The following is a 25217-nucleotide window of genomic DNA, read 5'->3' on the forward strand; positions in this document are numbered from 1 at the left end:
AGCTCGTATGGAACTCGGTATCTCATGATCACACTACCTATATACTTTTGCGATAGACTCATGACTATAATGGAGAAGTGCAAAGTTTACCCATTGTGACATATACTCTATATCTCGCTTGTGTGTCCTCCTGAAATACATAAAACAACATTAGAGAGAAGTATGTGCACACCTCATTTTAAATAATGAATCTCAACCAAATAAATTATCATGAGCCACTCCAATTAGAAGAATGTTTCAAAGACCCATTGTAAATTTGGCTTTCAAGGTAAGCTTTGTACTCCTCCGCCAGAAAAAGGGGAACAAAACACAGTCAGTTTCAGCGGTTGCAGTGTATTTCCTCCCACAACTCCCAAGTCACAATCACGGTTGCACAATCAACCATGTGTCCGTTCGCACCGCTTACAGATACTATCAGTATACATTGCAATTACTATTGGGAATGTGACGAAAACCTCTTGTTTTCGCTCTGGCGTCTATTTATACCCTGTTCTCTTTTAGAACAAAACACCACAAAGGCCTCTTTAACTGTTCTCGTTTCAAACAGAGCCTTTGTCTCCGAGGTTATCTCTATACCCTGTTTCAGCTGTCCAGGCCGTCTCGTCAGACAGCAACTGATAATCCCTGTCTCTTTTAAAAGTAAATCAGCTTCAAAATCTGAATCATACAATTCACATACACATACAACTTCGTTTTCTGTGCAGAAAATTAATTTCCAAAACAATAGTAATATCTTTTCAGAGGCTTTAACAAGTGGTTACATTATACATATATAACAGACTATCAAAACAACTGTTTAAACATGTGGCAACAAAGTAAACATATGCAATGCAATGCAACACAACGCAAAACGACAATAAAAAGAAACCATTCTCTTTCTTGTCCCTAGATTCAAGTTAGCGCTCCTTAGATTTTGCAAAAACGGACATTTGGTTTCACAACACAGAAGGATAAACAGGTTTTGAACACATTGCGTTCTTTCCCGTATATGATGTAGGCTTTGCAAATCGTCTGGTAGCGTAACCTCCGCTGATGAGCCCCCAAATTATTAAAGTAACTTCATCGTTTTCCAATAATTATTGTGTATGCTATTCCAAAGCTCAAGCAATTTAGTTAGCAAAAGAAAAAGTATAACCGTTCAATAAATGAGTACAGCCGATACATACGCTGCGCTGTGCACCACGGTGCTGTGCTCTGTTGGAAGCTGCATACAGTCCTTCAGTTCTGAAGACTGTGGTCAGAGTGACTGCCAAGCTGATTCCAGGGAGCAATATATATACATTTGGTGTTACAGTAAATACAATACAGATGACTTGGCAAGTTTCTATAGGTTCAGGCTGCAGGAAGGTCCAGTGTAATGCAGTCCATAGGTCAGTTCAATCGACACCCTCCAAGGGTGGGGGTTAACTTTCCAAGCGTGAGGGTCAGCTCTCCAGAAGATGAATACTAATGTTCCCGCCAAGAACTAGTTTAAACTGGTCTATTAGCATTACACAGACAATACTATTCTAATCATTTATTCCCTATCATACATAACTAGCATGCTCAATGTGCGTTCCTTTCGGTGATAGAACCTGACGTCTTTGACTAAATAGGAGATTAGCATGATACCAGATATGATATGTTTCCTGTGACCTGAACCTTAGATCTCACTAACATGTACATATAACCTTATAATATTGAACTATAAACCAAATAACATCTGCTCATAAACAACTGTGGATTGGAACTATTGTAAAAATGAACTCTATACAAGTGAATATGTAAGTGCGAGTGTATACATGCGTTATTTATCATGCGATTGCGCCATGACATGTGGCGTACTAATCGCAATCGCACGGTAAAACAATATTAATCCATATACCTTCTTTCATCCAATTATTTGACTTTGACAATACCTATGGCGTTTAGGTTCCACCTGTAGTTAAAATCTTTCAGTGTGGAGTCAGTGCGTGCTGGTTAATCTTTCTCGCAGCTGTTAGTTTCCAGTAGTTGGACTCCTTGCTCAGTGTATCTCAGTCATGTGATATAGTAGTATAAAAAGTGGAACGCCGTTTATTAAAAATGGTATCAATTTTATTGACACAAATAATAACAAGCGCTTACATGAAAGTTGCAGTGAATGCCCTCTGTCATTACGATGCAGATTAGTATATGTAGTGGGCTCAGCGCGTTATCTTTCTTACGGAACCTTCTCAAGAGCGTGGTGAGTAATTTGTTGGAAGAGCAGCTCCTTTATAAATACGAAGTGTTAAGAGTGCACCCCAATTACTGATACACCAATGTGTCTTATTGCACATGTATCCGATTGATTAATGTCTAATTTAAAATTCTAAAATGTTAATCAGCTTACTTAATAAAATCAGCAAATCATCACGAGAATAGTAAAAAAAAACATTAACACATGAACTATGCATAAACTACATTTATATATCATACTCTACATATATAATGGCTAAAGTGGAAATTTAGAATTGGCGGTATGACATACCACTGGATACCGCTATATGATTGTGTGCAAAAGTTTGGAATCACTAGGACATTCCTTGGTGTTTGAAACAGTTGAGACACTACCATTGTTAAGCTTTTTGTGCGTGGGACATTAGGTCCTTCCACCTTAGAGAGAACAAATTCATTATTGTGACAGAACCGCACAGACTAGGATTTAAATTATATTTATTTATTTTACCCTGCTAAGTAAAATTAGCTACTTTTACAGAGGCACTGGACTGGTGTACTATTACTTGGCTGCTGCATGGAAAGTGCTGCCATTTACCCCAGGAGACAGCACCCCTAAACAGATCTTGTGACACATGGTGGGGAATGAAACGGAGCCCTTCAACTGAAGCAATAAAAAAAAACTGTAAAAGTTTAAAGTGACAAACACCCACTTTTGGAAGAGATTGTTCTGTTGTAAAATCCTATGGACTGTTAATGCGGGTCATCGTCAGCTGCTTAATGAAGCTAGATTCTGCTCTACAAAAGCACCTGGAGATAACATGGAGGACATAATTAGGGTGTTGCTGCAGGCTACCACAACTCAGCAGGAAGCTACCAGGGTGCAGCAGTTGGCTATTGAGTAGGCTCGGAGACGACAGCAATTGAATGTTGAGGAGATCCAGAGGTAACTGCACCTAGACCGCAAATCCCTAAAAGAGGTGGAGCAGTCTCACACTGCCTTGTCTGAAAATGTTTCCCGGAGGTCACAGCTAGCTCCAGCTCTATACGAGCTAGCAGTGGCAAATTAGGAACTAAAAGTGGCCCTGGAAAGAAAATCTGAAAGTGGGGTGTGACCTAATCAATTGTAGTAGGGACAAATTTAAGTAGGCGGGGTTAGCACACCATTGTCTTTGGTAAATGAGGCTAATGCCATACGCAATGGTTGGTGAAGTCACAGCAGCGGACGGAGGAGTTTGTTACAGTAGGCAAAGCCTGTCACTGTAGGTATCTAAATCTAAAGTTTCCCTTTAGATTGTAAGCTGTAGTGAGCAGGGCCCTCTTCCCTCCTGTTCTCATTACCTATAACTTTTTTTTCCACTAGCTGTGTTGTGAGTTGTGTTATTTGTTTACTATATGATATTGTTATACCATGTACTGTCTTGTTTTGTGCCCTGTGTATGGTGCCCTATAAATAAAGAATAATAATAATAGGCAGACCTAACACACAAGAAGACAATGCAGTACACTGGTAGGTGGAAGCAAGCTCAGGTAGGCAGAATCAGCAACTTCAAAATTATCAAAAAATACAATCTCCTCTCCTTGTCCTCAAACCCCACTGTAGAGAGAGGGTAAGATCAGGGCTGCCAAGAGGAATTCAGGGCCCCCGTACAACAAATTCATGGGCCCCCCTTATAGTCGAGTATGCTTTAAAAAAAATCGGAGGTGTGGTCATGCATTTGGGGGCGTGGCAAATGTGCCATTGGGGCGTGGCTAACACATCAAAATCACTAGGCTCTCAATTCGCCCGAGCGTCACATATGTCCAAGCACTCCTGACTTTCAGGACATCTAGCACCACACTGTAGTATAGAAAAATGCAGTGTGTATACAAAGAGTTCAGCCTTGGCCTGCACCTTACATTGGGCACAACACTCACCAAAAATTGACATTGTCCCTACTAGAATCACAACATTTCACATACTGTCCTGCTTTCTCCTACCTGATCTTCTCACTTTCACCACATGCGGCTGCATGTTTCTTTAGTTGCGGCTTGTCTGGATCCTGGAATGCTAGGGGCCCTATTTGAAAAAAAATGGCTACATTTAAATAATTCCAAACAACCCTGGCGTTAAATCAATACCATCCACGATTAATAATTAGGCCTTCCTCCAGCTCCAATATTACAATAATGTGCCCCTTCATCATCGCCATGCCTTATGATCACACTGTGCCCTCCATGCTGCTTTTGCCCCCTTCACCTGGCTCCCCTTCATCACACTATACTATGCTGCTCCCTCCTCTTTTTCAATCCCACTGTGCCATGCCTCCCCCCCCTTTTTAACCCCACTGTGCCATGCTGCCCCCTATTTTTTAACCCCACTGTGCCATGCTGCCCCCCTGTTTTTTAACCCCACTGTGACATGCACCCCCTGTTTTTTAACCCCACTGTGCCATGCTGCCATTTTTTAACCCCACTATGCCATGCTGACCCCTGTTTTTTAACCCCACTGTCATGCTGCCCCCCCCTCGTTTTTTAACCCCTCTGTGTCATGCTGCCCCCCCCCTGTTTTTTAACCCCTCTGTGCCCCTCCTCGTTTTTTAACCCCTCTGTGCCCCCCCTCGTTTTTTAACCCCTCTGTGCCCCCCTCGTTTTTTAACCCCACTAAGTTTGCGGAAATAGATCATCAGATCACGTGAAAAAAAAAATATTTGATATTCTCTGCAGGTATATTGCTTTTTGTAAAAAAAAGTCTCTGACTGTCAACAGGGATCTCAGCAGAATTCCAATTTTTTAATTGGTACCGTTGAAACACACATTGACCTCCAACGTCCTTGATAAACTAAAGGCAATATATTTTTGCCATAGAATTCCAGAAGGTGGTTGTCTGATACAAACTCATCAGTATACTTCAGCAGAGTTTGCACAATTTACCAATGCCAATGCTTTGCACACAATTTATAGCACAATCAATCTGCAGTCAAGCAGACACTCTAAGGACAGTGGCAGGTGGGGGAGTTTGACTGGAGCGGTACACCTGTCAAACCGTAACGCAGCTGTCCTAAGGCGAGCTCAGGGAGGACAGAAACCTCCCATGAAGCAGAAGGGTTGAGAAAACCTTTAAACTGACAAGCAGAGAAGATCACTTTATAGCCAGAGTGGAATACAGAAATACAGCTGATTGCACTGTATGCTGCCAAATACAACTAAAAGGGATTCTATCCTTCACATCCCATGATGCCATACACATATACACACAATATCATATACATATACACACACTGTGCCATATACATACATATAGACACAGTGCCTTATACATATGCACACACAGTACCATACACATACACAGTGCCATATACATACACACACCGTGCCATATATACACACACACACACACACACACACACACACACACAATGCTATATAGATACACACTGCCATATAACACCAGCTCGCTTAGCCATGTAACACCCCCCACCCCCCGACACCTTGTACTTACCTGCTGTCTTCCCTGAGTCAAAGATTACTGCAGGAGCAGGAAAGTAAGCCTCATCAAGCGAGGTTAAAAACTCCATAGCTGCGCTCTGCAAAAACCGCCTGGCAGCGGTCTGATTTGTTGACTGGCTGCCTTTCTCAATTAGATCTCTGACAGAGCCAGCCTGATTAGCTCCGCCCCTTCCCATCCCCTCCAGTCGAGTGAAAAAAAAAAAAGAAAATTAAAAAAGTGAATGCAATAATATAAACAGTGTCAGGTAGCCTCAGAGTGGCCTCATTAGGCCACCAGACTACCTGGAGAAGTCCTGGTAAAACATATGGTCAAAACACCCTTGCCAGCTAATAATTTACTGCAAAAGATGACCAAGAGTGATGATGTTGATGCCTATTATCGACTTTCAAAAGACTCACTGAGAGGGAAAGTTGGCCTAATGGTCAGGCCTATTGCCTCCTTTCCTGTCCAGGCATATTTTGATTTAAACCTTACTGATGCCAAGGACTATGTTAAACTAAAAGCTGAAATTGTGACTCGTTTGGGTGGTATGATGTCTGTACGAGCACAACGATTTAGTCGCTGGGGATGCATGCTTTCATCCATCTCACTATGAACTAGCTAGAACCTGATAGGGCCACAGATTGTGGAATATGTCATTATGGACCGAAATCTACGTTCCCTTGTTGTGGTTCTGCACAAGTGAGTCAACCACCTTAAAACCTTAAAACAGCAGACCAGCTTGTGGAAATAGTATGTGGCAGCCGAGGAGCTGCGGAGTATACCCCACCGGCCCCTAGCAATGGCAATCCCCATTGACTTTTGTTAAGAATGTTTCAGGGGAAAAGGGTCCTGGGCGGTGGACTGAACTGAAACATCCAGAGACTGTAGGCTTGGAACCTGGAGATTGACCAGCTGTGGCAAGAAGGTTCCCACCTCGTATAAGACTTGATAAAAATGTGATCATATGTTTTAGATGTGGTGGCTTAGACCATGTTGCTGCTAATTGTCCACTTAACTCTGAATCTATGCAGTGTGAAAATGCTTATGTACATTACAAAGTATCCTTCTTTGCCCTGCTAGTCTGCACTGCAGACCGACAGGTTGAACCAGACAAACAAATGTGTGTAATTACTCTAGAAGGCAAATGGTTAAAGGCTCTGCTAGCTTCTAGTAGTCTGGTTACTCTTGCAAAAGCTGAATTGGTGAGCCCTTTAAAGTATCAAGGAACAATTATTGGAGTAATCTATATAAATGGGGATACTGGGCACTATGTTACTGCTGAAGTGAACATAGAAACGCAATGTGGTCCCTTGTTAGTCACTGTGAGATTAATTCCTTATTTGATGTTTAATGCTATATTGGGGAGATATTACCATTTCTGGAACCTTTGGGAAACCCAGTTGGTTAGAAAAGTAAGTAACCTAGACCTGTGACTGCTAGTGCTTGGGAGAGACTTGCCTTTAAAGTTATGTGCAGTACACTACTGGATTGTTGGTCTGCAAAGAAGATCTGGGACTCTAATAAGATAAGCCCCTTATTTATTTATTCTTTTGTAAGCGGCCACTCTTATGGAATTATGATTCACTTCATGGTTTACAGATTACCACTATGTCTGGCGCTTCTGTTTGATTTTATTTATTTTAGGCATGCACCTGCAAATAGGTGCTCTGTGACGTGAAACTGCCTACTGTATGTGTTTATTTATTTTTATTATTGAGCACATGTTGGTCACTACTATTATTATTCACTTAGCACCGTGGTCTATTCACTGTTTAATTAACCTAGACCCGTTTGATAATGTTACTGTGTCTTAAGTGTTCCCTTTTCCAAGCATGCTTGGGGAGTCAGAAAATGACAAAAGCAGCAGTGGACCGCAGGATAATGTATCTCCTACTGAAATAGGAATTGTTGATGAAGCATTAAAGGCTAGAGAGAATGTAAAGGTGGTTTGTGGAAACACACTAGAGCCTGATAGTAGATTGTCATACCCTCACATGGCAATGAGTCAAGGTTTGTATTTATCAGAACAATTGATAGTTCCTAAGGCATATAGAAGAACGGTTTAGATCTGGCTCATGGTCACATAACTGCAGGGCATCTATGGGTAGAAAAAACATCAGAGAGAATTTTGCAATGTTTTTTATGGTCAGGGGTTCATAAAGATGTATCTGACTACTGTACATCTTACCCTAAGAGTCAGTACCATGCTCCCAGGCCACATTATAAAAGTCCATTTGTCCCATTACCGATTTTTGACGTCCCGTTTGAAAGAATAGCTGTGGATTTGGTCTGACCTGTGATAAAGTTAGTATATTTTGGTGATAATGGATTATGCTATCAGATACATGGAAGCGATACCATTGCGCAATACGCCAAAAAAAAACATCGCTAGGGAACTAGTAGATGTCTTTAGCCGAGTGGGAATACCTAAGGTAATCCTAGGAAAGAATAGCTGCAGTGGTGCTGATAGTGAGAAAGCACTTGGAACCGGCACAACAAAGGGTGTACAGTTGTAATGCCCAATTATGCACCTTTGCTCCTGGTGACAGAGTGTTTATTATGGTTCTCACAGTAGAAAGTACATTTTTGGCCAAGTGGCAAGGGCCATTTGAAATCATAGAAAAAGTGGGTGAAGTTAATTATAAGGTATACCAGCTGCAAAAAAGAAAGTCGGAACAGATCTACCATGTAAATCTTTAAAAACTCGGATGGATAGAGTAGCTCTGTCAGATACCCTGGTCCCTTTGGTCTTTTGGCTCTAGAAGTAACAGTAGCCAAAACCCTCTCAACTATCCAACAGAATGAGGCTAAAGAGTTTCACGTAAGAAATAGAGATTTGTTTTTGGACATACAGGGTAAAATAAAAGTTGTTAAACATGACATAATCACTGGACCAGGGTTTAAGGTTAATCTAAAGCCCTATAGACTACCAGAAGCCCAACGGGAATCAATGTCTAAAGAAATGTATGTGACTATGATGAGTCACATAGTGAGTGGTTAAGTCCCATTGTACTCGCTCTGAAACTGGATGGAAGCTTACAGTTCTGCAATGATTTCCATTAATTGTTTAGCATGTCTAAGTTTGATGTTTACCCAATATGTCATGTGGTGAGCTTATTGAAAGGCTGGGGACGGTACGGTATTTAACACTCTAGACTTAACCAAAGGTACTGGCAAGTGCCGTTGACAGACAATGCAAAAGAAAAGACAACTTTTTCTGCACCGGTGGGTCTGCTTCAATATAAAAGCGTGCCATTTAATTAATTGGGGTTAATTGGGGCACCCGCCACATTTCAGAGCATGATGGACAAAATTATAAGGCTCCATAGACAGTATGCTGCTGCTTATCTTGACGATATTGTCATCTATAGTCCTGATTTGCAGTCTCACTTACCCAAGATACAGACAGTGTTGGACTCCATCCGTGAGGCTGAAAAGACAGCCAACCCAAAAAAGTGTTGGTTAGGGATGGAAGAGGTGAAGTATCTTGGATACAATATAGGCAGAGGTTTAATAGAGCCTCAACTTAATAAAATTGAGGTAATTCAAAAAAGACCACGACTCCTAAGCAAGAAACAGGTGTGCACTTTCCAGGGAATCACAAGGTATTATAGAAGACTTATAACTAATTCTGCCACTATTGCTGTCCCTTTGACTGACCTTACCAAGGTTAAATAAGTTATGGTTAAGTGGAATCCTGAAGCAGAAAAGACTTTTCAGACAGTGAAGGCAGCGTAATGCACCCAACCTGTTATGATGACAACTGATTATAAAAATTAATTTGTTGTGTAGACAGATGCATCAAATGTAGGAATAGGTGTTGTGTTTTCTCCAAGTAAAGATGGCGAGGAGCATCCTCTTATTTATAGCATTAAACTGAAAATGCATGAGAGAAATTATGCTGCCGTTGAAAAAGAAGCATTAGCAATTAAATGGATATTGGAAACACTAAGGTTTTACCTGTTGGGGCGAGAATTTAGATTAACTACGAATCATGCTCTGCTGAAGTGGATGGCTGAAAATAAGGAAACTAATGGGGGGAGAATAACTAGATGGTTCTTGGCATTGCAAACGTTTAAGTTCTCGGTAGAACATAGGCCAGGAACCCAACTGGCCAATGCAGAAGCTTTGTGACATGTGTTTTGTTTTGGGGACTACAGGTATTCCGCCCGACAGGTCGAAAAAAGCGGGGGCATTTATGACAGAAGAACTGGTAAAGTGATTGAGGGGAGGTATATATGTCCTATGTGTTTTAAAACAACAGGGAGATTGTTTTAGTTTGGTGAAAGAGCTTCCCAAATATTCTTTTGGTTGCAGTAAGAGCTAGTGTAGAGTCCCTGGGGTTATGAATGCAGAGAGAAGGGCAGGCTCCATTCATTATGCCCATTTCGAGTCTTCCAACCTGCTAGCCAGTTGCTGGCAAATTAGGATTTATACCTGTGCGGTTTAAATAAAGACTGTGACTGCCTGGGGAACAGGTCAGAAGCCTGCTGAGAAACACTGTCATTGTTACCAGTAGGTTCTGTTATTTTGTGTGTGTGACACAATCCACCTTAGAGAAGAAATGCATTCGGCTACAACGTTTAAACCACCTGCCTAATATTGTGTAGGACCCCCTTGTGCCACCAATACAGCTCTGACCCATTGAGGGATGGACTCTACAAGACCTCTGAAGGTGTCCTGTGGTACTTGGCACCAAGACGTTAGCAGCAGATCTTTTAAGTTCTGTAAGTTGTGATTAGGGGCCTCCATGGCTCTGACTTGTTTTTCCAGCACATCCCACAGATGCTCAATCGGATTGAGATCTGAGGAATTTGGAGACCAAATCAACACCTTGAACTCTTTGTCATGTTCCTGAACAATGTTTGCAGTGTGTCAGGGCACATTAACTTGCTGAAGTAGGCCACTGCAATCAGGGAATAAATATGCCATGAAGGGGTGTAGTTGGTCTACAACAATGTTTATGTAGGTGGTATGTGTCAAAGTAACACCATCATGAATGCCAGGACCCAAGGTTTCCCAGCAGAACATTGTCCAGAGCATCACATTGCTTCCGCCGGTTAGCCTGCTTCCCTTTGTGCATCCTAGTGCCACCTCTTCCCCAGGTAAAAACAATACAAACACACACACGGCCGTCCACATGATGTAAAAGAAAATGTAGCACAAGCAGGTCTGGATTTGTGACAGGGCAACAGAGACTTATATCTGTGGCTCCAGTGAGCATGAAGGTGCCTTATATAAGGATGAAGTTTCTTTAGATCAATTTGTTTTTGCATAGTGTTAAAAATAATCTACATAGTCTTGTTATGCATTTCCAAAAATTAGGTGTATATCCTGAGGAGGTGGGCTAATTGGATGAGTAGTGGTAAAAACAAAGTGTTGTAAATTATGTGCTGGTAGTGTCCTGATAGGCTGTGTGGTCGTTCATGTGGTTCGAAAAAGTGAGACATTGGTTAACATTGCTGGCACAGTTCTGTCTTTACAATGTTACTGTATTATTTTCTTAGGTCTCTCAAATTGCCCACTTTTATAAATGCTACTTTCCAGGGGCAGATACAAGAGGATGTACAATAAAAGCTGTCACAGGGACAACATAGAATTTCTGTGTCTGAGCACCACATCATACTACTCTGAATTCCATATTACATATTGGCAGACATAAAATACACATGCTGTGCAGTCACTCTGTATTTATATGTCATGTTTTAAATGTCTGGCCTCGCAAACTTTAATTGTTAAAAATATCTGCAGCTCATATATCATACCTCCCATCATTTTAATGGTGTTCCTCTGGACAGTTCGTGTGTGTCCCCGTCAGGCAGAATTGGGATGAGCAGGACATATTTACCAACAGAGCAGAGTGAGGAGCCCAAAAGGCTACAATGTTGAAGTAGCCAAGCAAAAAGCTATTTCTGCACAGGAACACATGACACAAGGGTCCTATGGGACATTGCAGTTAATTGAATCCGCCACTAAGGATTAGCAACACAGAGATACTCGTAAGGACAAATCCTTAAAACAAGGAGTTGTCTCTGAAATGTTGGTACAGTTGGAAAATTAACGTTCGTTATGGTAGTGAATAAATTATATTTGCAAACTATTGTTCACTGTTAGCGAGATTCATATTGCTTTTCTATTATTCCAGGTCCGAGTTATTCTCTCTTCTGAGAACCTACAACTGCTATCATGAAGAGACAAGCTTCCAGCTACGACATCATGAGGTGAGACAACACAAAGGCTAGCAAAATGACAGATTAACTAGAGATATTTTTTTTTAATTTAAAAAATAAATGTCATAATATTTGGAGATATTTTTAAAATCAAGGTATAATGTGTGAAGTAAATGCTTAAATCGAACACATACACAATGACCAATATAGTTAGACGGTTTGTAAAATCTGTATTGTGGCATAAAAAGATTTGCATGAAATCCTAAACATATAAATGCTACGTGTGTGCTTATTAACGTGATAAATCACAATTTTTTCTATTGGATCAGTAGGTTACAGCTTAAAAATCTTTGCTCATAGTATGGTGAGGGTGTGACCCTGAAGCCCAGGTTTTTTTTTTATTTAAATCATATGGCATCAGGGCAATTGGACAAAACTACACTCATGGGAAATTTTTTTGAGAATGGCACAAATATTACTTTTCAAAAAATCTGCTGCCTCAGTTTTTATGATGGCAATTTGCATATACTCCAGAATGTCATGAAGAGTGATCAGATGCATTGCAATAAATTTCAAAGTCCCTCTTTGCCATGACAATGAACTTTATCCCAAAAACAACATTTCTACAGCATTTCAGCCGTGCCACAAAAGGACCAGCTGACATCAGGTCTGTGATTCTCTCGTTAACACAGGTGAGAGTGTTGACGAGGACAAAGCTGGAGATCACTCTGTCATGATGATTGAGTTAGAATAACAGACTGGAAGCTTTATAAGGAGGGTGGTGCTTGAAATCAATGTTCTTCCTCTGTTAACCATGGTTATCTTAAGGAAAAAGGGAGGAGTACAACCGCACTAGGTCTAAAACCAAGTATCCTATATATATCAGTTTGTAATTGATGATATAATATCGTCAGAAATCAGCAGAATCGCTGAAAGGTTCACCCTATAACCTAGAAATATATTGGTAACAAGAAGGACAGGACAGAGGTTATGGCATGGGGCACTCTAGGATAAGAGGTTGTGAAAAGTATATGTAATAAAATGCAAATCTTTATTGGTATATATTAAAATACATACATCCTAGCAAATAGAAGCTACGCGAAATGATTAAAAGAAAACAAAAACAGTGAAATTAAAAGTTGCAAATCAACTGCAACAATCGCTCTGTGGTCAAATTCTTAAAGCTGATAAATCATATAATATGATGTAAGTACATGAATCAGTGGGCAACTATAGAATCTTGATGCAGAGGTATATCTATAAGATTTTATAAAATTATCTATCCTCTGTCTATCATACCATGGTAAGTACCATAGACTACTAGATTAATTAATCTCCTTTAATTAGGAGCCCTAATCGCTGTCCTAGTGCAGATTTCTAGGATAGAGATCTAATATACTAAATTGTTATATCTAGTATGTATCAATTATATAGTGTGAACACTGCAATTGGTAACAGGCTCCCTATCTATATAAAAGAATTGGGACAGTATGAACCGTCAATCTATACTCGGCACTTACCATGGTATGATAGACAGAGGATAGATAATTTTATAAAATCTTAAAGATATACCTCTGCATCAAGATTCTATAGTTGCCCACTGATTCATGTACTTACATCATATTATATGATTTATCAGCTTTAAGAATTTGACCACAGAGCGATTGTTGCAGTTGATTTGCAACTTTTAATTTCACTGTTTTTGTTTTCTTTTAATCATTTCGCGTAGCTTCTATTTGCTAGGATGTATGTATTTTAATATATACCAATAAAGATTTGCATTTTATTACATATACTTTTCACAACCTCTTATCCTAGAGTGCCCCATGCCATAACCTCTGTCCTGTCCTTCTTGTTACCAACCATGGTTATCTGCAAGGAAATACGTGCAGTCATTATTGCTTTGCACAAAAAGGGCTTCACAAGCAAAGATATTGCTGCTAGTAAGATTGCACCTAAATTAACCATTTATTGGATCTTCAAGGAGAGAGGTTCAATAGTTGTGAAGATGGCTTCAGGGTGCCCAAGAACGTCCAGCAAGCGCCAGGACCGTCTCCCAAAGTTGATTCAGTTGCAGGATCAGGACACCACCAGTGCAGAGCTTGCATAGGAATGGCAGCTGTGAGTGCATCTGCATGCTCAGTGAGGCGAAGACCTTTGGAGGATAGCCTGGTGTCAAGAAGGCCAGCAAAGAAGCCACTTCTATTCAGGAAAAACTTCAGGGACATACTGATATTCTGCAAAAGGTACAGGGATTGGACTGCTGATCACTGGGGTAAAGTCATTTTCTCTGATAAATCCTCTTTCAGATTGTTTTGGGCATCTGGAAAAACGCTTGTCCGGAGAAGGAAAGGTGAGCGCTACCATCAGTCCTGTGTCAAGCCAACAGTAAAGCATCCTGAGACCATTCATGTGTGGGGTTGCTTCTCAGCCAAGGGAGTGGGCTCACTCACAGTTTTGCCTAAGAACACAGCCATGAATAAGGAATGGTACCAAAACATCCTCCAAGAGCAACTTCTCCCAACCATCCAAGAACAGTTTGGTGATGAACAATGCCTTTTCCAGCATGATGGAGCACCTTGCCATAAAACAAAAGTGATAACTTAGTGGCTCGGGGATCAAAACATCGACATTTTCGGTCCATGGCCAGGAAACTCCCAGACCTTAATCCCATTGAGAACTTGTGGCTAATCCTCAAGAAGCAAATTCTCACACAAAATTCTGACAAACTACAAGCATTTATTAGGCAAGAATGGGCGCCCATCAGTCAGTATGTGGCCCAGAGGTTAAATGACAGCATGCCAGCGCGAATTGCAGAGGTCTTCAAAAAGAAGGGTCAACACTGCAAATATTGACTCTTTGCAAAAACTCTATGTAATTGTCAGTAAAAGCCTTTGACACTTATGAAATGCTTGTAATTTTACTTCAGTATACCATAGCAACATCTGACAAAAAGTTCTAAAAACACTGAAGCAGCAAACTTTGTGAAAACCAATACTTGTGTGATTCTCAACACTTTTGGCCATGACTGTAACTATATCTAATTATGTTTTCGCAAAGTCTATTTTACTGTTACAGAACACTTGTCAAGCGCTGTCCCCGCACTTCTCCTAGGTGCCAGGGACGGATGCCTGTCTACCATCACTGACAGTGTCCCGTTGGCTAGCAGTTGGACACTTCCTGATTCCTGGTGGCCACGCTGCATGCGCAATGTTGTCCGCGTCCCTTTGCCTAGCAAAGGGATGTGCTACTCCTGCTCACCGGCGGTTCAGCTGCAGCTGATTGGCTATTCACCCCTGCCTATCAGGGAGCACTTTCCTCTATTTATACCTCCTTCTGGCTGTATCTAGTGCCTGAGTATTGGTTCACCAGCTCTGTTCCTGCATTGTGTTTTGGCTCTGACCTTTGGCTTTATCCCCGGACTACTCTCTTGTGTTATCCCTGGTACCATTCTTGTCTGTTTGGTTTAGATCTCTGGCTTCCCTCTGACCATTCTCTGCATTATCCTTGGGTACTTCGCTCCTATTAGGCTTGTGACCCGGACCATTCGACCATTCCTGTTCCACACTACCGCATTGGTGACTAACCTCGAGAACTGCGACCCGCGCACCTTACGCAGCCAAGTCCATAACTTCTTGCGGGGGTCCCTGGTGAATACCAGGGATGCGTTAGACTCCGCACCTTCTTGTTTAGTTATGTGAATACCAGTCAGTAGCACCATCTGTAGCCCTACCGTGACAACACTCATTTCTTTTTGTTTATCAAATATTTTTTTATTGAATTTTTTCCAAATAAAACAGAATTAAAATTTACAAAATAACAAATATAATTCCATTATGTATCATATTCCCCAATTAATGAGAATAACAAGTAAGTAAATTCTAGATGTTAAACCTTGTATTAATATAGAAGTAGATTTGAAATGTGATCTGTTAAAAGATACATGCATATCTATCCTGGGTACCTTTAGTCCTGGAGGGAAGATGTAGAAAAAAAACCCCATGAATGACAATAAATCAAGTGTCTTAGTATAACTTAGTCTTATAGAATATGTATATGATTATGGATTTAGTAATAGGGGAGGGGGGATAAGGGAGGGGTATTGGGCGCACTTAACTCGGATCAAAGTTAGGGGACAAAGATTACACCGAATATTTTGAATTTTTCCATCTGGACCACACTTCAAAGCAGAGATGCCCAGGCTCGGTTCCCCGAAAACCGAACACACCTCATGGTTACATCGTCGGATCTTGCGAGTTTTTGATTCTATAAGTACCACCCTCCACAGCAATCCAGAGCCATTTTACAAAGGGACACAGAAGGGGTTGCACAGTTCTTATCAGTCTCTAGTGGAGTCGGGCAGTGCCATAGGTAGAAAAGAAAGAGGAGTGGTAGCAGTGTTCTTCAAAATTACCAGTGACATTCAGGAGAGCTCCATTGCTAATTGTCATTGCTGAAATAGAAATGATAGGGCTGGCAGGCTTGGTCTTCTAAATCTGCAGTCACTTTGTACTGTGTTATATAGGTAACACACAAAGAGGAGAGATCCATTGCTCCATTGCTAATTTTCATTGCTGAAATATAAATAATATGGTTGGCAGTGCTCTTCAAAATCTGCAGTTACATTGTACTGTGCCATAGCTCACCCAGAAATAGGAGAGGTGGCAGTGTTTAGTGCTGAAACAGAAATTCAAATAATAGGGCTGGCTGTGTTATTAAAAGTCTCCAGTCACATTTTACTGTGCCGTAGTTCATACAGAAACAGGAGGTGTGGCAGTGTCCTTGTAACTCTCCGGTCTCAGTCATGATGATACTAATCCCTCTTCCTCATGTGCCAAAACCTATGTTCAAGTGCATAGTGGTTTTAAGTCAGGGAAATCACCAGAATGTAAATAAAAAACTTGTACCTTTTTTAAAAAAAAAAAAACACCTCTTTAATAAAGGTGAAAGTTTACTGTCAAAAAACATAAACTTGCTAGCATGCCATTCTACCCAAAATATTACCAAGCATACCAGCATCAGCTAGCTCCCTTCTCTCAGCTAGATCTCAGCACCTGCAATCTACACTGTCATCATATTCATCCTCATCAGTGTGTACATCATCCTTAAACAATACTTATTCATCCCCGCTGGAATCCATCATCACTGAAGTCAACACGGAAAGTATTCTCCACTGCGCTGGACTAAAGTACATTCTCTACTGCGCTGGACTAAAGTACATTCCCCCTAAATTATATTCTTCTTGCAGCTGCTGCATTCTCCTACATGCTGTTGCAGAATCACGAAAATGACCCTAAATATTTTGGGACCCAGACAGCAACTCCTGCATGTCATTATCATTTTTTAAAAAGTTCTGTACCACCAAGTTGATTGTGTGAGCAAAACAGGGAATGTAATGCTCTCACAATATTGGTAGCGATATCAGAGATCACATATCCTCAGGAGAGTCCAAGCAGGATCAGCAATGACATCCCTTAGTTTTTCAAACAGGTTGTCAGCGATATTACCTCTAAATCTTTAGATGCTCTTTGAAAACACATCTCTTTTTTTAGAGGTGACCTTATTCTCGATAACACTATTCACATTAATGCACCCTCACAACTATCGCATTCTCCACTCTAAACCACACTTGCTCCACTTGTTTCAGCTGTGCCCTCTTCCCTTTAAGCTCTCTAATGAGCAGGGTCCTCTATACCTTTTGTTTTCATGTCTCCATTCATTTGTCTGCCTTGTCTGTTCTTGTTTTACGTGTGTCCTGTTTTTTTCTTTTTTTAACTTTTTATTTGTAACAGACGTGTGTCCTGTTTTATGTATGTCCTTGTCTTTCCTACTGTACGACGCTGTGGAGCACTGTGGTGCCTTACAAACCTACGATAATAATAATAATAATAATAATAATAATAATAATAATAATAATAATAATAATAATAAGCCTCTTAGTGAAGCAGATGATACACAGAGTAGCCTGGCTCTGAAAAATGTGAACATCCACACCTAGCAGCAGGAGCAACAGCAGTGGGCCTAACGGAATGCAGGAATAACTCCGATCACTTGTGAGGATATTGATCATGAAGGTGTTGGGGGTGTAGATTGCAGGTGCTGGGATATAGCTGAGAGAAGGGTGGTAGCTGATGCTGGACTGCTTGTTGTTATTTGCTAGCATAGGTTTCTGGCTTTACAATGCTACCTCTTCCCAAAATAAAAGGGGGATGTAGTGTGTCCATTAATACTAATTCTGGCCATAGGGGCTGAGTATAACAGTTTTACCCAGGAAAATAATTTAGGACTAATACCAATTCTATGTAAAACTGCCCATAGATATTTCCATTCCACAGAATCAAATGCCTTTGCTGCATCCAAGGACACAACCACAGCCTCATCTCCATATCCACCCGGCATCTGCAAATGGGTAAAGAGGCGTCTGAGGTTAATGGCTGTAGATTTTCCAGGTATGAAGCCCGTCTGGTCTGGGTGGATCAGCTGGGCAATCATCCTGTTTAACCGTATAGAAAGTACCTTAACCAATATCTTGACATCTGTTGTCAAAAGTGAGATCTATAAGATTCAGGCAATAACCGATTCTTTGCACATATTATCAACACTCATTTCTTAAAATGCACTTTTTATTTCTTATTTTAAATTGTAGTATGCAGTTTGGGATTAATTGGTGGGAAAGAAAAAAGAACATTTATCACCGATTTAGGACAGGTTACTGCAACTGACAATTTAATAAGAATGGGTGCAGTCCATTGTGTACCAGGTCAAAAGGATCAAAGTGAGCACTTTTGTGCTTAGCTATTTAAATACACTGGCACTTACTCATGCATGCGCAGTGTTCTACTGTGAGCTTACATTACATTGATTGTGTTGTGTTAACCATGTATGTATGCATTTTATGTCATTGTACAAACCTTACATATTGCCAGGTGGGATTGTACACACTGCTACTATTATGTAAACATAACTTTTGTTTCTATACTGTCAGTTCTGTAATATGCTTCCTGGCCATTGCGTCTATATGTCGGAAGCAGGCATGCTGTAGCTACACACCACAAGGTGCCTGCAAATGAGTTGAGGACTGGGGAGATCCAGTGGAAACCCAATCCCAGGTAAGGGTGTAGGCTAAGGTGTGACTGGATGGACCGCCAATGCCACCCTGTCTGTTGTTGCTTGGGACTGGCTTACTTTGCTATCATCCCCTTTTTTTATCCAAATATGCCCACAATAGGAGGAGTCTGCTGCCACCACTAGGCTCCAACACTTCCTTCTGGGTAACTCTCGCTGCTAGTGTACCCCCTTACTGGTACACCTGGGTTGGTATACCTGACCTCTTGCCTTCAGATCAGGGTTTCTGCAGATGGTTTATATAAATAAATGATGATGATGATGGTTCCGCCCTGGCCTATCACACTGGCCAGAGTTGCAGGTAGCAGGCAAAACATTGGGTCCACCTAAAAAGAACCAGAGAATGGATTAGATTGGGGTCTATCTGCAGGTCACAGGAATTTACAGTAGGGTAAGTAGTCGTCTAAGCAGGTTCTTGAAGCAAAATTATGTTTTATTAGCTCAAGTGTCCTAATAAGGACAGTTACAGCCACTAGTTGAATGTACTAGCGACATCCAAAAGGTACAGATGGAATGATACTTTACATGCTCAAGCAGCTCGCTTTTTATACACATTCTGACACACGTCAGCTGGGGGTAACTCCTAATCTTAGACGGTTCCAAGAAGTCTGCAATAGTTCATTCAGAGATTAAAATCAGGACGTGAGATGTTCTTTAAACGTAGATTTTAAATGCAATTTATACTTAACAAAATTTACACTTATCTGTGATATCCTACATTACGTGCTGTTTACAATGTTCAGACAGATTCTGACACACTGGACAAAAGGCAACTCAGGAAAAACAGTAACGACCTTCTGTGGTGTATTTAGACTAAAAAGAACATGTTGGTTACCCCCAAGAATAGACTTATTTAGCCTTAATGATGGCTTCCTTTCGAAGCAACACAAAAGACTTCCTCAACAAATGCTTATTGCATCAGAAATCAATACCTCAGAAATGAATGCATTTCCTATACAAAGTGCCACGTGATGTAGTAAAATCAGTACATTGCAATTATATAAATAAGCGACCTGCCCTATTTCCATTAAATAAATTTATACCATATGTTATTTATAAGTGATCCAGCAACATAACGTAATGTCCATCTGAAGTCAAACCACACTAGGATAGAGGAAGGGTTTTAAAAGTGCAGACATACGGAGATGGGGGTTGATTTCTCTAAGCCAGTTCTGACTAAGAATTACTACTCCTGTCAAACTGGTCCATGATCATGCCTATGTAAACATTAAAGCCTTAGTGCTTTCTTTGTGGAATGTGTGTGTGTGTATGTATATAATATATATATATATATATATATATATATATATATATATATATATATATATATATATATATATATTTCCAAGACATTGAATATGTCCCGAAACACAGTTACATCCATCATAAAAAAAAAAATGAAGAACATATGGCTCAACTGTAAATCTGACTAGAACTGGCTGTCCTCCAAAACAGAGTGCCTGGATGAGAAGAGCTGTAGTAAGAGAGGCCGACAAAAGGCCAATGTCTACTCTATAGGAGCTACAGTCTTTCGCGACAGAGATGTACTGGGACAACAATAGTATGCATGCTTCATAAATCTGGGTTATATGGGAGGGTGACAAGGACAAAGCCCTTGTTGTAGTAAACTGACTTCAAAGCATGGCTACAGTTTACCCAAAGACACGTGGGAGACATGACCATGTGGAGGAAGACTTTATGGTCTGATGAGACCAAATTTGAACTTTTCAGCCTCAATGCTAAGCTCCATGCTTGGCGCCAACCTAACACTGCACGTCACATTGAAAAGTCCATCCATACAGTGAAGCATGGTGGTGGCAGCATCAGGTTATGGGGATGCTTCTTTGCAGCAGGGACTGGAAAGCTCATAAAAATAGAGGGGAAAATGCAAAGTACAGAGAAATCCCGGAGAAAAATGTTACGGTGCTGGTAGTTACAGGTCTGATAGTAAGAGCAGGCCTGTACACGACCTGATGCTGAGTCTCACTAGTTTCAGAATAAGGAGGCAAGACACGATATACTTCTTCAATACTTCAATGAGTGATAAAAACATATATATATATAAATATGCACAGATGATGATATGCAAGTGTCAATTAGCCGCGACGGAGCGTGGCAAGGATAAACACAATAGCAGTCTATTCACAGCACAGATGATAATATGCAGGTGTCAATTAGCCACGATGGAGCGTGACAAGGATAAACACAATAGCAGTCTATTCACAGCACAGATGATAATATGCAGGTGTCAATTAGCCACGATGGAGCGTGACAAGGATAAACACAATAACAGTCTTGTTATATGCACATGAAGAGACTTGCAGCAGGCTGTGAATCACAGTAGAGGTACAATTGAGAGAAAAGAAAGTCTTGTAATATGCACAAGAAGATACTTGCAGCAGGGGAGTCCCAGGAGAAGTGCTCCAGCACTTGGCAACGAAATGGAACTCTTACACAGGGAAGACACAGGGTCAGGATACACAAGAGTCCAAGGAATCAGGCTAGCAACAAGTTGCACTGACAGTGAGCAGATGTCAGTGTTGAGTTTAAATAGAGCAGGTTAGAGTTACCCGCCCTGAGGGCGAGTCATGTGATCCACAGAAAAACAGAGCAGACAGGGAAAGTATCAAAACCTGGTCAGGATTGTTACAGCACCCCCCTCCCTAGGGGTGGACTCCGGACACTTAACAATATTTTTAGGGATTTTTTCCGAAACTGTTTGAGTAAACGAGGAGCATAAATGTCTGAGGCTTTAACCCAGGAACGTTCCTCAGGCCCATAGCCTTTCCAATCAGGAATTGCAGTGACCCTCCGGATCTACGATAGTCCAATAGTTGTTTAATCTCATATTCAGTTTGATCTTGAGAAGTAGCCGGAGGCAGAGAATCTGTGACGATTGAAAATTTATTTTGTACCACCGGTTTTAACAGAGAGACATGAAACACATTGGAAATCCGTAGTGAAGATGGAAGTTCCAATCTGAAAGCTGCTGGATTAATTATCTCGGAGATTCGGTAGGGACCGATAAACTTGAGTGTGTCAGACGCCGTCCCTGCGCCTCCTCATTAGTCAGGGATGGACGTCTGTCTCCTTCTGAGCGCCCCGTTGCCAAGCAACGGGGACGGGTCTTCCGGCGGCGTGGTGTGCAGGCGCGCTCGTCGCCAAAACGCGCTTTTAGACTTCCTGTCGACCCGCTGCCCACCAATGAGGACTGACCCCTTCCTATTTATACTCTGCTCTGACACCATTAGGGTGCCAGAGCAACTAGTTTACTAGTCTCCAGCGTTCCAGCTTACAGTTATCTTCTATTTGCCTGACTTCTCCTGTTACTGACCTGGCTTCCTCTGACCTCGCTTTTGGATCTTCCTTTTGTCCTGCATTTTATACCCCGGTTTGTCCTCAGCCTGCTGACTCCTCTTTGCCTTCTGATTTGGTACTTCATCTGCCCGCCTGGATTCTGACTCTGCCTGCTCGATCATGAATAGCCCCCCATCTCGCAAGTAGCTACCTGGGAGGGCCGCGACCTGGGTGTCGGGGCAGTCCTTTCACAGGAGTCCATTTCAGGAAAATTACTACCCTGTGGGTTCTTCTCTAGGAGGTTCTCTCCCTCTGAGTCTAACTACGGCATTGGAGATAAAGAGTTACTAGCAGGAAAGTCTGCGCTTGAGGAATGGCGTCATCTTCTGGAGGGTGCCCGCCATCCAGTTACTATCTTTACCGACCACAAAAACCTCATCTACCTTGGAGATGCCCGGTGTCTAAATCCCCGTCAAGCAAGATGGTCCTCATTTTTTGCCCGGTTCGACCTCATACTCTCCTATCGTGCTGGTTCTCTGAATTCCAAGGCTGATGCCCTTTCTTGTTCCTTTGATATCTCCGACTCTCCACCCACTGCTGAACCTCCACCGGTTTTAGAACCTTCCTTTATTGTGGCCATCACCTGTACTCCCCCTGTGGGTTGTTCCTTCCTAGAGCCTCATCTATGCCTAAAGGCGCTCCATTGGGCCCATGCCTCTAAGATCCCTGGTCATGCAGGTACAGAGAAAACCCTCTTGCTGCTATCACGACATTACTGGTGGCCAACTGTCCGTATGGATGTTCGGGAATTCGTAGCGTCATGCTCTACTTGTGCCCAGAAAAAAGTGCCAAGGCAACTTCCCGCAGGACTGTTACAACCTCTTCCCATTCCTGATCATCCATGATCTAGCATCTCGATGGATTTCATCACTGATTTGCCACCCAGTAGTGGCTTCAACACCATTTGGGTCACAGTGGACAGATTTTCCAAGATGGCCCATTTCGTTCCTTTAAAAGGTCTTCCATCTGCATCCAAATTAGCACAAATCTTCATTAAAGAGATCTTTCATCTCCACGAGTGTCCTCTGGAAATAATCTCTGACCGGGGCGTCCAGTTCATTTCTCGCTTCTGGAGGGCCTTCTGCAAGGATCTAGGTATTGTCCTCAAATTCTCCTCTGGGTATCATCCCCAAACTAACGGCCAGACGGAGCGGGTAAAACAAGACCTGGAATCTTTTCTTTGCTGCTTCTCATCACACAACCAGTCTAATTGGAGTCTTCTGCTGCCTTGGGCCGAATTCACACACACAACAACCATATCCATTCTTCTTCTGGATTTTCCCCCTTCTTTCCTGTGTATGGGACTCATCCTACTCTTCCCACGTTCTTTTCCCCACCTTCCACGGTCCCTGCCGCCCATGCTATAACACAAGATATGGCTAAAATATGGGCTTCTACTAAACAGAACCTTCTCAAATCCGGACGTCATTATAAGTCTTCCGCTGATCATCATAGAAGAGTTGTGCCGGCTCTCCAGGTGGGGGACAAAGTGTGGCTGTCCACCCGGAATCTGAAATTACGGGTTCACTCCATGAAACTGGCACCTCGCTTTATTGGACCTTTTTCGGTGACTCAAGTAATTAATCCAGTTACTGTTAGACTCCAACTCCCTCCTGGGATGAAAATCCATAACACCTTCCATATTTCCCTCCTTAAACCGCTGGTCCTCAACAAATTTTATCATACCTCTACTGTTCCTCAAGCCATTCCAACTACTATGGGCGAGGAATATGAGGTTAGTCAAGTCCTTGCTGAACGCAAATTCCGAGGTCGATTGCAGTACCTAGTACACTGGAAGGGCTTCGGCCTGGAAGAGAGATCTTGGGTTTTTAAAGAAGATTTGCATGCCCCTAGATTGTTAGCCGCCTTCCTTAAACATTGCTCAGTACCTGATGTTTCCCCCAATTGTGAGGGGGGGTACTGTCAGATGCCGTCCCTGCGCCTCCTCGTTAGGCAGGGACGGACGTCTGTCTCCTTCTGAGCGCCCCGTTGCCAAGCAATGAGGACGCGTCTTCCGGCGGCGTGGTGCGCAGGCGCGCCTGTCGCCATAGCAACGGGACGCGCTTTTGGACTTCCTGCCGGCGGTCAGAGCGTCTGACCGCCGACCCGCTGCCCACCAATGAGGACTGACCACTTCCTATTTATACTCTGCTCTGACACCATTAGGGTGCCAGAGCAACTGGTTTACTAGTCTCCAGCGTTCCAGCTTACAGTTATCTTCTATTTGCCTGACTTCTCCTGTTACTGACCCGGCTTCACCTAACTTCGCTTTTGGATCTTCCTTTTGTCCTGCATTTTATACCCCGGTTTAACCTCGGCCTGCTGACTCCTCTTTGCCTTCTGATTTGGTACTTCATCTGCCCGCCTGGATTCTGACTCTGCCTGCACGATCACGAATAGCCCCCCATCTCGCAAGTAGCTACCTGGGAGGGCCGCGACCTGCACGTCGTTCGCCGCGAAGTTCAAACTTCCTTGCACCCCCTGGTGAATACCGACGGCGCGGTAGACTTCGCGCCTCCTTGTGTAGCTGTGCCAATACTTGCAGGCGCTGCTATCTCCACCGTGACAGGGTGCTAGTTTCATACTAGGAACTTTTAAACGGATATTTTTTGTGAATAACCAGACCTTATCCCCTGGAAGAAGTGAAGGTGCGGGACACTTTTTCTTATCGAAAATTTTTTTGTCCCGTGCAGCAGATTTCTCCAGATTACTTTTGGTTTGAGTCAAAATGAGAGAAAACTTGCGTAGCAGGGAATCTACTGCAGGAACTGAGGAGATAGGAGTTTGAGAAAAGGTAGGTGGTGTCACGGTCTCTGATGGTACTAGGTCTTCACGAAGCGAATCCTAGGGTTCGTACAGCTTGGCACTACTCACGCAGGGCACGGAGTCTAATGAACAGACGGTGTTCACCAGGA

At 42.1% G+C, this 25217-nt stretch overlaps 1 protein-coding gene across 2 annotated transcripts in view; it reads left to right on the plus strand.

Annotated features, from left to right (window-relative positions):
* Window positions 1–25217, plus strand: part of RASSF4 (Ras association domain family member 4) — a 261966-nt gene that overhangs the window by 172191 nt on the left and 64558 nt on the right. For both annotated transcript variants that reach the window (XM_075217178.1, XM_075217179.1), the window contains one exon: window positions 11796–11871. In XM_075217178.1, coding sequence (XP_075073279.1) covers window positions 11796–11871 — 76 coding nt within the window. The remainder of the gene's footprint in view (window positions 1–11795; window positions 11872–25217) is intronic.

Source organism: Mixophyes fleayi, chromosome 6 (genome assembly GCF_038048845.1).
Source record: "Mixophyes fleayi isolate aMixFle1 chromosome 6, aMixFle1.hap1, whole genome shotgun sequence".
In the NCBI taxonomy this organism is placed as follows: Eukaryota; Metazoa; Chordata; class Amphibia; order Anura; family Limnodynastidae; genus Mixophyes; species Mixophyes fleayi.